The sequence below is a fragment of the Tigriopus californicus genome, chromosome 12, assembly GCF_007210705.1.
Source record: "Tigriopus californicus strain San Diego chromosome 12, Tcal_SD_v2.1, whole genome shotgun sequence".
Classification (NCBI taxonomy): Eukaryota; Metazoa; Arthropoda; class Copepoda; order Harpacticoida; family Harpacticidae; genus Tigriopus; species Tigriopus californicus.
This window is the reverse complement of record NC_081451.1, coordinates 13,141,006-13,158,395: the sequence shown is the minus strand read 5'-3', so window position 1 is coordinate 13,158,395 and position 17,390 is coordinate 13,141,006. Positions and strand designations below refer to the sequence as shown.

General features: G+C 38.8%; 2 protein-coding genes across 3 annotated transcripts in view; one reads left to right on the top strand and one right to left on the bottom strand.

The window, feature by feature from the left end:
* Positions 1-1,630, top strand: part of LOC131892318 (trypsin-1-like) — a 32,315-nt gene extending 30,685 nt beyond the window's left edge. The window contains exons 1-7 of one of the 2 annotated variants that reach the window (XM_059242125.1): positions 315-377; positions 446-523; positions 596-674; positions 736-897; positions 960-1,063; positions 1,137-1,285; positions 1,346-1,630. In XM_059242125.1, the coding sequence (XP_059098108.1) occupies positions 462-523; positions 596-674; positions 736-897; positions 960-1,063; positions 1,137-1,285; positions 1,346-1,569 (780 nt within the window). In that variant the 5' untranslated portion in view covers positions 315-377; positions 446-461 and the 3' untranslated portion in view covers positions 1,570-1,630. Of the gene's footprint in view, positions 1-314; positions 378-445; positions 524-595; positions 675-735; positions 898-959; positions 1,064-1,136; positions 1,286-1,345 lie in introns of those variants that run through there. The other variant, XM_059242126.1, reaches the window with a different exon arrangement.
* A 919-nt stretch (positions 1,631-2,549) lies between these two features.
* Positions 2,550-11,085, bottom strand: LOC131892317 (trypsin-1-like). Its single transcript, XM_059242124.1, has 7 exons — positions 10,466-11,085; positions 10,258-10,396; positions 9,497-9,604; positions 8,873-8,976; positions 5,079-5,221; positions 4,693-4,772; positions 2,550-2,946 (listed from the first exon to the last, which is right to left on the bottom strand). The coding sequence occupies exons 1-7, from the start codon at positions 10,561-10,563 to the stop codon at positions 2,770-2,772; spliced, it is 849 nt and encodes a 282-aa protein (XP_059098107.1). The 5' UTR covers positions 10,564-11,085; the 3' UTR covers positions 2,550-2,769.
* Positions 11,086-17,390: the final 6,305 nt, after the last annotated feature.

The window sequence follows — 17,390 nt, the reverse complement described above, 5'->3', positions numbered from 1 at the left end:
TGTTTTTTGGCGACGACATAAATCATTTATAAAGCTGATAATTAAAACTTCGACTTGCTAATACAACATCTGAACATAAAGTTTATGCAGATTGCCAGAAGACGTTATTCAGGGCTCAATGAAAATTGTGGATGAATTGCAAACATCTGCAATACAAATGTTCATCGACCTTAATGTGGAATAATTGTGCGGGGAGCCCTATTAATTGTCAGGCCTGAAATGTTGACACAACCTCGCTCTTGGTCAACATTTATGACGATAATAGGATTTGTCAATACTGTGCACAAAATCTCCAGATAATCTCTTCAAGAGGTCGATACAATTCTTGTATAAATACTCGGATTTTCTATTGAGATTTCAGTCCTTGTGTTACGAGGGTAAGTGGACCATCACTGTATCTTCAATAATTCAACAACTGCTCGTAACTTTTGGCTTGCCCTTCTAGATCACAAAACACCACCATGCTTCGAGTTGTCCTTGTCGTTGCTCTTGCAGCCGTGGCTGTCCAAGCCACCTCAATGGCGTGAGTTAAACAAACTTCACAAATTCCTCAATTTTCATAGTTTACTCACGAATCGGAATTTGAACTTTTTAGCCGTCTTCAAAGGAAGATGATGCCCCACGAGAGGATTGTTGGCGGCGACGAGGTTGAGCCCAATTCCATTCCCTTCCAGGTAAGAAGCTCATTCCCGATCATAAACAAAACAAATTGGCAATTGTTAAAATCTCCGATAGGTTTCATTCCAAAGCACCTCCGGATTCCACTTTTGTGGTGGTTCCGTCATCAGCGCCAGCACCATCTTGACCGCCGCTCATTGTTGCCGTGGAGAGACCCCATCTGGTGTGCAAGTCGTTGCTGGAGACCACAACTTGTTCGAAGATGAAGGAACTGAGCAAGTATGTTCAATGATTGGGTTTCTCTATGATTCTCTGTTCAACGCACTTTTGTCCACCCATAGCTTGTCACAGTATCCGATATCATCATCTATGAAGATTACGACTCCTTTGAGCACAGTGGTGATGTGTGTCTTCTGATTTTGTCCGCTCCTTTGGATTTGAATGCGTATGTGTGATTGTGAATCTGCATCATTTCTCCATTCTTCCCTTTCACCCATTGACCTTTTCCAAACCTCTAGCCAAGTTGCTCCGGTGGATTTGCCTGCACAGGGACAAGAGTTCGCTGAAGGATCTGACGCCATTGTCTCCGGTTGGGGTACCCTTACTTCCGGTGGCAGCAGCCCTGATGTTCTTTACAGCGTGACCGTTCCCGTCGTCTCCCCAGACGGTAAGTGTTTTGGGGAAGCGTGACCCTGCAGGTGTCTTAACGATTGGACACCTTTTTTAGCCTGCCAAGAAGATTACGGTGTCTCTTCCATCACTCCTGACATGATTTGCGCCGGTGCTGAGGGTTTCGACTCGTGCCAAGGTGACTCCGGTGGCCCAATGACTTGTGACGGATTAAGCTGTGGTGTTGTGTCTTGGGGACGAGGATGCGCTCTTGCTGGTTATCCCGGAGTCTACGCCAAGACCTCTGCTTTCACAGACTGGATCATGGACAACATGAAGTAAACTTGCGATCAATAAATTCCATTGATGAATTTGGACCCAAATTCGCATGGCAGACTTGGAATGCTTTGAGTTGTTTGGGACAAATTTATTCTACTGGAGGTCGATTTCGTTTGTTAGAGCGCAGATTAAACTTTTGCTTCCAATTCCGAATTTGATCGGAAGGGACACGCTTTGCGTAAAGATCCTAAAGATTTTGGAATCAAGGCTTGGTTTTGTGCTTGAATCTTGCACCAGACTGAAGGGTTTATTCACGAAATGAAAATGGCTCCTCTGTAGTTACACACAATGACACCCACATGGATTTCAAGTCAAAGATGACGAAAAACGTGAAGAAGTGGCTAATGGAAGAGGATTGTTAGATCTTCTGCATACAGAATCGACAGAGTTAAATCAGTAGAGATGACTTGTATCAGTATTGCCCTACAAAAGACTGTCAGGGACTAGAGACGAACTCAGAATGCCCAGAGGGTCAATTGTAAGGACAGCAAAGGCTAAACGTGCATTTTGCGAGCACATTCAAGCCCTCAAGGCCTTCAATCCAAGTTAGTGTGCACAATGAAGTCATTCTCTCTTTTGTCAGGCTTCACCATTTTTCAATTATCTTCCCTCAAATTTTCGTAGGGAAAATATAGACGTTAATCCTGCAACAGGATTTAAGCCAGATTTAATTTGGCTATTAAATTTAACCAAAAATTAAGCCAATCGTTTTTGACCATAAAATTCCTGATTCCCTACATTCAACGGCTAGCCAGGTCCGTCGACACGTATTCGTTGGTGGATCATCTATTGCATAAATTCAAAGAGAGATAAGATATATCATTTCTGTCCACTTTGAATATCTGGGGATCCCATTCTCAGTAGCAATGAGAAAATCCACAAAAAAAATAACAAAACGACAATTCCTCTTTCCTCTAGAAAGAAATGCGTTTTGGACCTTGCTCTTGTTATTGTACAGTTGAGAAAGTTCAAATCTTAAATGAAACCGTCGTTTTGGTTAACACCACAGAGCTCTTTATTATACTTTGCTCAAACTGTCCTTCAAATGAACAAAACAAGTGGACCATCAACATCTACCAGGGTACAAATTAGTTCGTGTAGATCATTTTCATTGAGCAGTAGCTTGAACCAGTGCATTTAATGCACTCAATAATAAGACCATCAATGGAACCAAGAAGCTTCACATTAACCAATACACATCTACTAACATCTTGAAAACACATGAGTATGAATCCAATATCGATATCGGCCTAGTTTCGTGTAAACCCCAGGAAATCCTTTTTTGGCACAACCTTTTCCCCAAGAGACCAGTCCACATAACTTAGTTCCAGACCCATAGGTGATCTTGCTCCTGCAAACCAATGGTCCCCCGGAATCACCCTAAAATGAAATAAAAACAAGAAAATATGTTTGATTATTCCCAGTATGATCAAGTTTGGTGAGTACTTATAGCTCAGCGTTCCGTGTAAGAAATTATTTGTTAATTGCGGTATAAGAATTAAGTAATGAAAAGAGGGCAGATTTGAAAGTGATGTTTTGAAAGCTTTAAAATTGTCATTCTATGTGATCAAAAAAAAAAGGGAAAAAAGTTAAATTCGCAAAAGGGTTGAAGCAAAAAGAGAAAAAAGGTTTCCCATTTTTTGCATAAAGCAATTTCCCTTTGTAAGTTCTCGTTGCAAAAAGTATAAAATCATGGTTATATGAAATAATTTTATTGATATTCACCAAAACATTTGACTATTGGCACTGCTACTTTCTCTGCAAGTTTGAGTATAAGTGGACGTACCTTCTTTTCTTATTTCCCTTGGAGATTAAAACTTTTGGATAGTTGAAAACACACACACACACACCCGGACCACTTTAAACACTCATGTTTGTACATTTTGACAAAATATTCACTTTGCCTGAATGGATGATTATAATATCCAATGAGGCCTTTCAAGTCGGCGTCATCAATTTCCGAAACCATCACCATCTACCATTCAAAGGGGCGGTCTCTTGAAAACTGGCTTGTTTAAAACCACAAATTTGGCATCTTTTCAAACCAATTTGGCATTCAATTCCGTTCAGTGTGATCAAGGGATGGTTAAGGTTAAGCTGGCATACGTTTTCATTTGTCTAAGCATTAGGCCTTTGTCATTGATGTTCTTAACATATTAATGGATTCATCTGGAATTTATGTATTGATTCAAACTTGAGGGTCCTCATGGGGCTAGCGTGAAGAAATAACGGAGAGAAGACTTCCAACTTTCTTTTTTGGCTTCCTTCCTCTTTGAACGCCTTACCTTACTTGCCTCTTTGGATTGAACCTGCCACTTTCTGTAAATCTTGGGCTTGACTCTTAGATGGCGGGACAACAACACCATCAGAAAAGCGCCATTACGGCCAGTTTATTGTGATTTCGTTTCACCTTGAAGACGCTATTTCCAGCCTAACTTGTTGTCCTTTCACATTTTCCTTCCTGATAGAGTGGCTAAAATTTGCAACAAAAAAGCACTCATGGAAGGGCAATCCAATTCTCCCGTTTATTTTCCCAACCTTCAACTTTATTTTGAAAGAATTGACCATGTGAGGCTAAACAAAATTCAATAAAAAATATAAAGCCCCTCCCCCCTGATTTTGGACATTTAGAGGAATCTAAACAAACATCACAACCAACCTGCACCAAGCATATACTGAATTGATTATTCATTTCAATTTGCCGGCTAGCTGAGATTGCTATTGGGCCAAAAACATAGTACTGATAGAAATACATCAAAAAAAATTATGTTTGAGTTTCATTGAACAAAAAACCGAATCATGTTGCAAGTTAGCTGCGATGTTTGTCTTAACTCTCCATCCACAAAATGCCCAAAATCAGAGTGCCCCACAACATTTTTGTTTAAACTTCTTTTACTTCACATAGGAAATTGATCAAGTTTGCAGAATTTGGAAATTATCTTGCTTTCATTTGACTGACTACTGAAGCTCAATCAAATTTTCTCATGTTATAGTGCTATGTAGGTGAAAAAGTGGTTTTCCAATTCAAAATCCGCTAAAACATCAAATCATGGGAGCAAAAAATTAATTGTGCGAAACTTTTAAATCCGCCCTCTAGTAATTATTGATGGATAATGATGGGTTTACTTGACAAGAGTCTTTTCCTGTTGCTCCAGCACAAAGCATCGTATCGAAAATGTTATCCTCTCCATAGCTCTCTTGGCACCCTGAAATAATGAGATACAATAAATTTGAAGAAATAAATAGTAAAGCTCATCAGAGATGGAATTTCAATAAGCCATTTCATTGGCTTTTGAGCGGCTTAATCCATTCTGAGATCTGCAGTACGTTTTTGGGCTCCTTCGTTGTCCAATTTCGTTGTCCCGTCAGACCTAGACAAGATTTGTCACAGATGTCAGATCAACCCTAAATTTAAAAGGTTGATCTCTTAAATTGATAAATTGCTTAAGCTGATCTCAAATTTACTTCATTTTTTCTTAATTGTGCCCCTCTTTTTCTAATTGATTGATTACCTTTGAGGCTAACAAATGGCACATCCACAGCTTGCAGTACATCAGAAGCGGCGCCTCCAAATTTGGTTGTTCCCCAACCAGAAACCTTTGCTGTCCCTTGAAATTCTTCATTCTCTGAGGCAAGAGCGATTGGCTCAACCGACCTAAAATAGATGAAAATAAATCCAAGTATATGACAAAAGTTGAATTTTAACTATGTATACTAGTAAATCCGTGCTCCAAATTGCAATCTTAAAATGAGTTCATTGCGCAAAAATAAAAATGTAGATAGAACGTCAATGTCGCCGATAAAATAGTAGTAAAGTATACTTATATAGGTACTAGTATATGTGCACCTTTAATCAAACTATGTGGTGGTCAGCTTGTGCTATCGCGGGTACCTTCCTCTTAACACGGTGTTTATAGTTTCTGGTTAACTGTTTGCTCGAATGCCAAGGCATCTAGAGATGTTTTTCTTTGTCAAAAAGACAAAAGGAGCAACTTTTGCGAAAGACACATGTTTAAAAGTAGCTCAGATAAGTGTGTGAAATCACTTAAAGTCCATTAAAATGCATCATTGTCAAACACGTAGTCAATCAGTATCAAACGTACTCTTAGTTATGTATTGACGTAAAATTTCATAAATTTCTATTCAGCAGATGCCTGATTATTGCAACTTGAAAGTTGTTTTTTACACCTTTAAAGATCGAAAAGTGGCCTAATTATGTTTCCAGTTATTTCCAAGGCATATTGCCGTCGTTTTCAATGACACGAAAAGAAATGACACTTTTGCATTTCCTTTAAGATTTCTTTAAAAGTTAAAGTAGCAAAGCATGTCACTTAAAACTTACAAAACATGTAAAATTGCTTTTCATTTTAGTTAAGTGCCAAAAGCTACACTATTCTATCATGTTCCTGAAGTATTTAAACGATACCTGAGACAGTTTAATTTTCAAATTTGTCACATTTGCAACAACTAATCCTTACGTACTTGCGATATTTTATTCAACGTTAAAAGAATTCTGTCAAAATTCTACATTATGCTTGATTACAGTGAATTACAGTGATTGACAAGAATGGCATCACAATTGTGAAATAGTGACATGAAGTAAGTTTTAACTTACACTGCAAACTATTTTCAGATTTTTCTACCTGCTTTAAAAAAGGTCGAAATATTTTCATTGATATTTTGAGCCTAGAAAAGCATGTTATATTTCTTAGCAATTGCTTTAAGATATAAACGGAGCAATTTGTAGTCAAATTTGATGCAAATGCAATCTTTGAAAGCGTGATGTCTTATCGTTTACTTGGAAACGCAAGTAGGTTACTCTTAACATATGTTGATTGCATTTTTAAAAGTATTATCTCTTTGCAGGTTTTAAATGGATTAATATACTAATCTGAGCAAAACAACGAGATGATATTTTACAATATTTTTTGTTCCTTTTGTTTCAATGGCAACGAAAATCGTTACTAGAAGTCTTGGCATTTGCAGAAAACCTTCATCAGCCTTGTGGGTACCTTCCTCTTTACGTACTGAGAACTGGTCGTAAGGAGACCTTTATGCAAGCTCTCGCATGATCATTTGTTTGCTGGTACTCCTGCCAGTGATGCAAATATGGGGCTTTAAATGCGATTTGAGGGGCTGACCCTAATTTCACGGTACCTTTGAGGAAAAGGTCAGCTTCATCAAAATTAGAATTAGTTTGAAGTAGAGGGCTTGTCAGAGAAAAGTCGCTCCAACCAAGCCACTTGAGACTTTGCTTTGAACACATTTTGGTAGTTGGGCAGCAGGGTGTCGGGCTGATCGACTTCTCTTGCGTTACTCAGGTTCAACCAAAGCAGACAAACGAGCCATCAACTCACTGGCTCCCTGAATTCTGAACTTGATTTTGAGCAGGCTGACCAGGTAGCATTTTTCGATGCTAATTTTTGAAAATTAGCATCAATTCAAAGCCGCTAGCATTGCAATTTTTTTATTAGCATTGGTCTGTTTTTTAGCACCAAACTAGCATTATTTGCATAGTCCAAGCATTGTGAGATCTCGTCTAGCATTTTAGCATTTTTCTAGCATTATTTCACTTCATCATTTCAAAACATGACCAAAAAGGAAGAAAAGCAAAAGAAAAAAAGAAAGTGAACTACATTGGCGGTGTTAACAATGTTCTTTCATAGGATCCCTTTCCCGTTGAATGAAATTGATACGCTGTAGCAAAAAGCTAATTCCACTGTTTACTTTACATGAAGGATGCAAAATGATTTATTCTAATTGCTTCTCAATTCAAAAGGAGATTTAGCCTAATTTCTGTTTGTAAACAGATTTTGGCCCACCAAAAGATTTTGGGTTGGCTAACACAAATTAAACAATTGATTAAAATGGTCAGTGAGTGTTTAATGAAGAAGTACCAATCATTAAGTAAATGTAAGTATGGGTTTATTTCACTATAAAATTCAAACAAGCATACATGTTTTGGCTAATGACATTGTTCTCCGAAAATTATTCCCCCCCCCCCATTTGAGGTAAACCATATCACAAGATTCACAAATAGCAAAAAAAATCAAAATAGAAGGGTATGAAACAATTGAGCTCTATGGATAAAGAAACTATTGCAGCTCTTCCGCTTTGAAGCATGATGCACGATCAAAAAACATTTTATCTTATTTTCTTGATCTAATCTCGCCCAAGATGAACATTTTTTGCCGATAAGATCAATTTTAATTGTGCGTAAAAAAAAACCTTGTTCAAATCCTGAAAAACATTTTTGCCTCAAATAAAACTTGTCACTTTTTGGTGTCCCCTTCTAAGTCTCAGGGTTCAAAATTAGGAGAATATCATAAACGCAACTGAATCAATTTTCACTGCCAGGTTTTTCTTTAGATTTTCAAATGTTTTTTTTTCTAAAAATATAATTTTCAAGATGTCGCCTGAACATATCCTGTCAAAGAGTGCCAAATATAATTGAATTAAGAAACTGAAGTTCTTTATGAGCACCATGAATACTTTGCTTTTCTTATAAAAGAGTAGCATTTTTCTAGCATTTTCGAATTCCAATTAGCATTTTTTTAGCATTGATTTTGCACGAGCTAGCATTGCTGGCTAAAAAAAACTTGGCCAGCCTGATTTTGAGAATCACGGAACTACATGTGTTCAAAGCCGATCCCCATCACACACACCAGGCAGCCGCGAGGGAGCCAAAAAAATCTTAGAAATCTCGTGAGTGTCGCTTCTCTGACTAGCCCTTTAGTTTGAAGTGCCAAATTTGCTTCACTGTCACTGGCAGGCAAGTTTATTTTCCGGTACCGGGAGCTTGCTTATACGTCGGAATACATTTGTGACACGATAAGCTGACCACCACACTAGTTGATATTTTTGGGACTTATCCGCTTGACCGTTAGACCGCTTCGCCAAAATGAGTTTATGATATCAATCGGTGCAGAATTCAATGAGGGATGAATTTTTGAGATTCAGTGATTTCCATTCTTTTCTTACCGTCGGCAGTAAGAAATGCGAAATGAGCCGTTTGGCCGAGTTGCAGCTGCTCGGACAAGTTTGGGCCGAAACGAGTTCATTACATTTATTAGCAATGCCATGGTCCATTAGCAAAGGTGTTCTCCAAAATTGCCAGCCTATGCTTCATATGCTCACGAAATAATCCTTGGATATTACAGAACGTTATTAGAATGAGTCGCAAGCTGAAATCACTATTTTTCCGCATATTTATCATGATTTTTTCGCCCGAAATGGGTCATATTTTTTTATACTCTCATAACATTTTGCTCTTTCCCGATTTCTACAAGACAAATAACAGACTTACGATGTTTTAATGAAGCCCTTTCCAACTCTCAGGAGGCAAATGTCATTTTTGACTGTGGAAGAGTCCCAATCCTCGTGGATGATAACTTCAGTCACATCTCGACGCTGAAAGCAAAAACAGAAATGAGAATTCTTTATTGATTGGTTCGTTGGTAGGCACTACAGTCCAAGGTTTGAACCCCTGTTGGTCCATTTTTTCCCACGATTCAGATATGTTCTCTGCCTGTGGGAGTGGATTTAGCAACATCAAAGTTCATATCGATGGTCGAACAGGGACTTCTTTCTATCACTCTAAGAACTGCTGATAATGAAATGTTTTGATTGACAAGTAAATCTAGACAAGAGTCACCAAAGGCTACAAAATTTGACTCGCTGGAGCGTAATTGAGCCCCAACGATATTTAATTTCTGATATTTTCTCGTTTGATTAGGACTTCTGAGGCTATGAACTTGTATCCCACAGTGGTTGAAATGCTTCTAATCTTTGAAATTGAATGTGTGTGTGGAAAGTAAGATTTACTTAATTCGGCAACCTGTAAATTCGTCATCGTCTTCAATAATTGGAAACCAGGATTATAGTGACATCTTTCGTGCCAGGAGTTGTATTAATACTCAAATTTTCTTACTTGCTCTCCTTCTTCATGCGCCTTTTGGATGTTGATTCGACCGGCCACGATTTCCAATTCATCCGCATGGAACCCTTCGCAACAATGAGCAGCCGTCAGAACAAAATCCTATTAAAGGAGTTCAAATGTTATGTAAAAAGGGGCTACACATTATTTTGTCAATCCAGTAGGAGCGTCGAGCATTAAAAGTTTGACGATAATAAGAAAAATCAATAATGTTACAGACTTTAGAGGTTCATGACCGTTTTTTCAAACAATAAAAGGGGCCAAGCAACTGGTTTTCTGAGATGCTGAAAAGAAGCCAATTCTGAAAACCAGAAAAAGTATTATAATAGATAGTGAAACATTTTGATTTGAAGTTTGCCCCGTAAAGAGATTATTAATCGTATTCAGTGAACCGAATTTGCAACTTGCACGAGCTATTTTGATCGGCTACGGCCAACGAATGGCTGATTCACTTTTTTCATTGATTTGATCAGTTTAATTATTCGTCTGCTCTGAATAAGTTCATTTCATGGTTGTTGTTTTATGCAGAAATTCAAGTTACGCTTCGCATAAAGAAGACTCAAAATTGTTTCAGACCCATGTACGGCACACGCTGCTTAATATGAGAATATTTAAGATAAACCCATAATATTATTGATAATGGTAGTCAGAAGAGTGCGGTCACAGAGGTTCTCTCTTGCTCTTGCTGACAGAGTTGATGAGATAGATGTGTTTGATCAGTTGCAATCTTATCAAACCCCTTGTAGGTCAGATACCTGATGAATTATCGATCCCCCGCAAAAATGGTTTCCGCGCCTCTTCTCCTGAATAGAGACTTGAAATGAGAGACCCTCAAAAATTGGCTCTCCCCCGACAATTCGGTAGTCCTCGTTCTCCGAAAGCCCGAGTTCTTCCCTGAAGTCCCAAAAATGTGATCTTCGTTATTTTTTAAAATTTGATTGAAAGTACCATTGATGATATTACATGACTGCTTCTGGGAGAATCCTTGGGGTCCGATTTGGGCTTTTACTTGCCACATTTAGAGCTTGGAGAAGCACGACCAAGAGGCTTAATTTCCACATCTTCACACGCACTACTCCTGGTACCAACTAATCTTTCTGATGTCAGTGAAACCCCCGGGGTCAGTGGTCAATAAAGTTGGATTATTCCCTTTCTCATGGAGCGCTCTATTGCTGGGACATCAATTCCTAGTGTTTGAGTCCCTCTTTTAACAAGATTATATCGTCCAGTGAGTGAGCAGTCCCAAGTTGACCGATCGGTTTTAGGGTAGCTGACCGGTCATTCAACTTTTGCCCACTGTCTCTTAACGTTTGACAAATGCTTCTGCAGTTGCAACGAGGACTTCACAATATTCTCAATTTTGTACTCTATCTGAGTATCTATCCCATGACTGCAATTGTAATTTGTTCGGCTACATTTGATTAAACTTATTTTATGCTCAAAGGACGACGAGTCCTATTTTGATTCGTTAGCTGTGCCATATTTCGATACCAATCTAATGCAAGGATGAGCAAAAGTAAACATGTGTGTTTTTGTATCAGCATGGAAAATTGCAATGCCATAGGGAATCCCAAAAGTTTTTGCCGGGTCCAAAGCCGAACCAAATCACATCCTTTTGCAACTGCAGTACTAAAACTCTCAAAAGAGTCAATTTTAACAACACATGCAAGCATGCTCAAAATACGCTGAATTGTCAAACTTTTGTCCTGTGAGGAGGCAATTGGGCAATTAATCAGAAATACGACTATAAAATCACTTTAAGGACATGTTGGAGCAATTGCTACTTTTGACAAGGTCAATGTAGCCTTCTAGATTCCCCGAAACCCAACAAATGAGCAAGCAGTGGGTGGTTGGTTTATGCAACTGACAATTGCAGCTGTCACACATCAAGAATCACGAAGGAGTTCAGGACTTGCTTCTCGTAATAAAGAGTATTTTTCTTTATAAAAACGGATTTTTTTTTTAAATCGGAGATGAAACCCTTATGCATCGCATAAAAATGAAGAAAGTAATGATAACAGGAGAGCTAAGAAACCTTATCCATTACCGATGCCGTTACCTTTGCAGAAAACTAACCCGTCATCGGTACATTACGCAAAAAGTAACGCATTACCGGTAGCATTACTAAAAAAGTAAGACCTCCTGAACCACCTTACAAACTGAGAGTAAGGTGGTTCAGGAGGTCAGGTCGAATCCGAAGGCATTTTTCTCTTATGCGAAAGTCTGTTGAGATTGACATGGTTAGTCATGCTGAGCGTTTAGATGATCTTGTAGTCACAGATCAAGATGCTTTAGAGGCCATAAGGGACTTGAGGCTTTCCAGCTCTCCTGGTCCTGATGGTGTAACATCTCAGTTTCTGATGAGATGCTCACTGGTTCTCGCTCCTGTTTTCTCGTACTTGATGCGCTGCATCTTGGATCAGGGCAAGTTTCCATCTTCACTAAAGTTAGCTCATGTTGTTCCAATTTTTAAAGGGGGAGATAAGTCGCTCCCCAGTAATTACAGGCCGATTTCTCTCACTTTGAATATTGCGAAGGTGTTTGAGAAGATCATGAAGTTCAAACTTGTTGAATTTCTTGAAAATCATGAAGTCCTTCCTCCTAGCCAGCATGGGTTCCGAGCACATTTTAGCACGGTTACCCAACTGATTGAACATATTGAGCGGGTTATTGAGGGACTAGAGAGTCATGAATCAGTTGATGTAGTTTATCTCGACTTTGCCAAGGCCTTTGACAAAGTAGATCATGGCCTTTTAGTTAACAGGCTCCATGAAATTGGGATCCAAGGCAGGGTTCTCAATTGGTTAAAAAGTTTCATTTCTGGTAGGAAGCAATTGGTTAAGGTTGAGGGATCCCTTAGTGACATACATGATGTCAAGTCAGGTGTTCCCCAGGGTTCGATCTTAGGGCCCCTCTTGTTTATAATATTCGTTGCCCGGCTTCAAAAGCTTAGTATCACTGCCAGTCTCTCTTCTTATGCTGACGATACAAAGTTAGTTTCTGGTAGGAATGGCCAAGATTCCAGTAGCCTTGCAAAGGACTTAAATCGAATCTACTCTTGGGTAACTGAGAGAAATATGGCCCTGAACGGAATGAAATTCCGCTCAATGACATTTGGGTCAACTCCTTTAAATACACCACTCGTAGATAATGGAGGTAAAGATATTGAGCAGGTCTCATCTGTGAAAGATCTAGGTAGTCCTCCAAAATAATGGAAAGTTCGATGAGCATATTGAGCTGAAGGTGGGTAAGGCTTTTCAAATGTGTGGTTGGATATATCGCACGTTTAAGTCCAGAGATAGCATCACGATGCTAACTCTGTACAAGTCGATTGTTCAACTGCATCTTGAATACGCCTCACCCATTTGGGCTCCAATGAGTTCAGCAGGTTTGGAAAAGGTCGAGCAAGTCCAAAGATGTTTCACTAGGAACATCACAGGAATGAGAGAGCTCTCGTATTAGGAGAGGTTAGAACGGTTGGGATTGTACAGTACACAGAGAAGGTACGAAAGGTATCTGATATTGTACGTTTTCAAAAGTATCCATGAGCTTTGTCCCAACCCAGGGTTTAGGGTCAATTCTAGTGACCGTAGAGGCTTAATGTGCGTTTTGAGAGCACCTTCAAGTCTTCGAGAATCCAGGCTAGTTCGAACAATGAAGTCCACATCTCTTCTTTCTCGGGCTCCTTCATTGTTTAATTTGCTTCCCTCTGATATTCGTAGGGAATACGTAGGCCTTGTTGATCCGGTAGCATCTTTCAAGTCAGACTTGGACAAATTTTTAGATAGCATTCCAGATCAACCCTACATTCAAGGATTAGCTCGGTCTGCCAACTCAAATTCGTTGGTAGACCAAATATCATATAAAAATTGAAAAGGTAATAAATAGACGAATTATAATCTTTCATTTTTATAGTACTGGGGATTACATTCCCTGTAGCGGTTAGAAAAGCCCGTGAAAAACCAAACCAAAAAAAAAAAAAAACAATGCAAGTAACGCCCTTTCTTGTACCGGCATTACTCAAGTCCTGAATATGACACTATTCATTATGGATTGGCGTAGACAAAACAAATTAGCGAATTTTTCTTGGATTTATCGCGGACTTCTAGAAATATGGTCTATGAACGAGCTTCTTGCCCAATCGGCCTACTCTTGGTCATAGTGACTCTGAGCAGGGTCCCTGCTCTGAGTCACTTTTCGAATTATGATGATAAAATAAAGAAGATAGATATCTTCAATGAATGGCGGGTCATTTTATACCATTTACTTGTAAAGTGGTTTGTTTCAAATCTACAATGTCAAAAGCTTATGTTGCTGACAAAGACCAGGCCGAAAATTGGAATATTATGTACTAGTGTTTGCGGTATAATTTTGCACATATCTCCTGAATACGCTAAGCATGGTTTTGGGCTCAAACTTTGCCAAATTGATCTTTTCAACAATATCTTGTGGTTGTATCAAATGCTCATTTAGAATAAACTGAACAGTTTAGAAGATAAGAAATTTTGGCTTCCGTTCGCAGCCAACATCTCTTGAAGTCCGTGATTTATGTAAACGCCCTGCCCTACTTGCCTCGCTGGATTTGATCCGCCACCTTCTGCACCTCCGAGCTTGACATTTAGATGACGGGAAAACAGCACCATAAAAAAACCCACAAACATCGCGATCACGGTCAGATTATCGTGATTTATTTTCATCTTGAAGCAGTATAAAGGGCCTGTTGAGTGAATGAAAGTTAAGAAATATGTAGCGCTGCATCCCCAACATTGAGTAATTATAGGAAGACAATCATCACAGCCAACCTGAACCGGGCATAGACTGAATTTGTCTTTTGATTGAGTTTCCCGCCTTGTTGAAGCAAACATGATTCTGATTTTGAACCAAAAGTTTATTTAGCTCAGTGACATAACTGGACAAAAAATGACATTTTTTTTTAGTTTTGCAGCACAACTCACTCAATAGTTAGAAATTCAATTGGATTCATAAGCAAGTCCGAGTGCAGGTTGGCTACAATGTTTATCTCCTTTCTCCCTCCTCAAAATGCTGAAACTCATTATTGCCGCACTTTTTCTTGAACTGCCTTTGCTTCACATGCCCTATTGAACAATGAAGGAACCCGAGAAAAAAAGAGTTGTTTCTGGGTTCACAAGAGCTTGAAGGTGCTCCGAAAACGCACCTCTAGCCTTGAAAGTGTTCAAAATCATGTACTTTTCATAGGGCTTGTCAAGTGAACGCGTTCATGAACAAGTGACGTTATTCCACGGAGTAAAATCAAAGACAACATGCCCAACCAAACCGCACTGTGCATGCATTGAATTTTGACATTTTTTTCCATTTTACTAGCTTGTCTAAGCAAATATCATTGTGGTAATGAGGCAGTGGCATAAGTTGAGATTTTTGGCCGTCCGAGGTTACGTGGGGGGAGAATACCCAGAAACCAGGGTGACCCAAAGATCAGCTCGCGAAGTCCACAGAAGCAGGCATTGTTTGATAAATAGATCTAAAGTTTGAGGTACAAGAAGCCAGATTGCCAAATTAAAACCTCTGGACATTTGACAGGCCTTAAAAGGTAGCTAATTTGGAAATTGCTTTCCTAAAGCTTCCGAAATCAAAGGATGTTCCTCTCAATCTAGTCAACCGGAAGAAATTGTTAGCAAATTGCTTTAAGTTATTAATGCTTATATAAAGCTTTCCGTCAATATCAGGTTCCAGTGGTCTTTGAGAGTAGGCTTTAATACATCAGAAATGGAAAGCAAGACGTGGTAAGTACCTTTGCAAGGTATTTTGTTCAACCTGTAACTTCAGTGCTACGCCATGCAGCTTTGAGCTTTGTTGGGGCATCTCCTCCCTCGCTCCCCCTGGTTTCAAACATTAAAACGTGATCTTGACGTATCCCATTTGTTCGTGCGTTCATTGAACTACGCCAAACATGTTCATTTTGTTGGGTTTTATAAGACAGCTCACTCCAAATCACTTGATTATTGAAAATTCAATGGACCAATGGTGGGAGTTGACTGTAATGTTTGTCTTTGTGCTCCCTCCCCAAACTCCCCAAAATCAGGGTGCCGGACTACATAATTCCTTGAATTTCCTTCACTTGACATGCCCTATGCCTTCTTAATGAATATATCCTAGAAAAACGTAACATATACTCTTATCTATTTATCAACACAAATTGAGAAATGCGTTCGTGGAAATAGACGGTGTAAATGAAGGAACTTGTAAGAAATCATAGAGTCAGGAGTCCAATAGCCAAAAAATTTGTGAATATAAGGACAAGCAAAGGAAAAAAAGTAACCCCAGACTAAGCGTCTGGTACATAGATCAGTATGAAATTTGATGTCAGTGCATAGCTAAGAGCACTAATTACATTGATTGACTGGATTTTGTACCATGATCGTTTGAAGTTATTTTTTATTCTAATCTGACCTTCTTTCAAAGAAGCTTTATCACATAAGTTATTCCTTTTGTTTCTTTATGAAAAGAAACAGCTACTAGAGAGTCTAAGCATTTAAGCAAAGACTTCATCAGAATCTGCCCCTGTGGTTTTATGAATTAAGGATTTAATCACAGTTTTGTTTTGATTAGAGGGGACAATTTAGTCATTTTGTCGGATTAACTAATGAGTTTTAAAGTTTGATTTAACAATGTGCAACCCATTAAATGGATTTGATGTCAGTTGGTATCTCGCGTCGGGACATCGTTCATGAATCATGCATGATCAATCAAAACATTTTTAGTTGGTACATCGTCTTTGAGAATTCACTCAACCTCTCGATATTTCGTGCATGGGCGAATACTAATTATTTGCATTTAGTTTTTAAAGTCAATGTGAACGAATATGTAGAATAGAATGCTATAACATTAACAAAAAGTATTTGAGTTTCATTTTATTTCATGTTAAGCACTTTCAAGGCTTTTCGTGGATGAATTTGGCTTAAAGATTCCTAAGCATTTATGGGACAGCCTGCGGCGTTGGAAGTAGGGCTGCCATTGCGGAAAAAATGTACTTTGACAATCAAATCCGAGATAGTAGGTGGCGCTCATAGTTTTCAAAACCTTTTTCTTATGGTAGAATCATGGAACAGTACATCACCTCCAAAAAATGACTTTTGCCAATCAATATGCAACTAAAAAAGTGAGCATTTAAACTATAATTTATCCCACTGCATCTCAAACATTGGAGCAAAAAACATGAAGTAACAGAGGTGATATTGACAAAGCAACACTTAAAGTCACTCTTACTTAACCCAGGAGATGACGAATATGGTAATTCTGTAAATCAAATGAGAATTTCGCTTTTGTAGTGGAAGCCAATTGATCATTATTCATCGTTTTTATGCCAATGAGTGGTTTCCGAAAATGGTGAAAACAAATTGGAGTTAGAGGTCAGGCTTGGAACCACTGTTCTCCAAATCGGTGTGCTTTTATAGATTTTTATCAATTATTACACAAATGGTTTTAAACTATGAAACTTGGGAGCCCTGAGTAGAGTCCTGGGCGGCTTTAGAGAATAATTGCCTTGGAAAACGGGCTGTAAAATTTCTCTCCCCCGCCAAAGCCGCCTTTACTTAGTTTACTTCGCAGCCAAACTCATAAATCCGAGAGGGAGACAAGGGTGACTCTATAGTTTTGGAAAGTTCTGTCTTAAAAGTCAGGTTCTTGTTGGAAGAATTTAGCGGTACCAGATATTGAGATAACGGGAACTTTGAGCGCGCAGCATCTATTATGTATTAGTTGCAGAATCAATGATACGCGTTACTTCATGATGTTGAGTCAACCGTCTAATCTGGTTAAGGTTATAAAAGTTGTTGATTCAAAATATTCGAAGGCTTATGTTTTGATAAGGCCCGCTAAGTATACAGATTGAGGCTTTTGAACGTAAGTT

Bases quoted from the DNA above. Each gene is read 5' to 3' on its own strand.
- LOC131892317 (XM_059242124.1), bottom strand. From the start codon at position 10,563: ATGTGGAAATTAAGCCTCTTGGTCGTGCTTCTCCAAGCTCTAAATGTG. The intron at 9,605-10,257 runs GTATCTGACCTA...CTCCTTTAATAG, and splicing joins GGGGATCGATAATTCATCAG to GATTTTGTTCTGACGGCTGC. The intron at 8,977-9,496 runs GTAAGAAAATTT...TTTTGCTTTCAG, and splicing joins CGCATGAAGAAGGAGAGCAA to CGTCGAGATGTGACTGAAGT.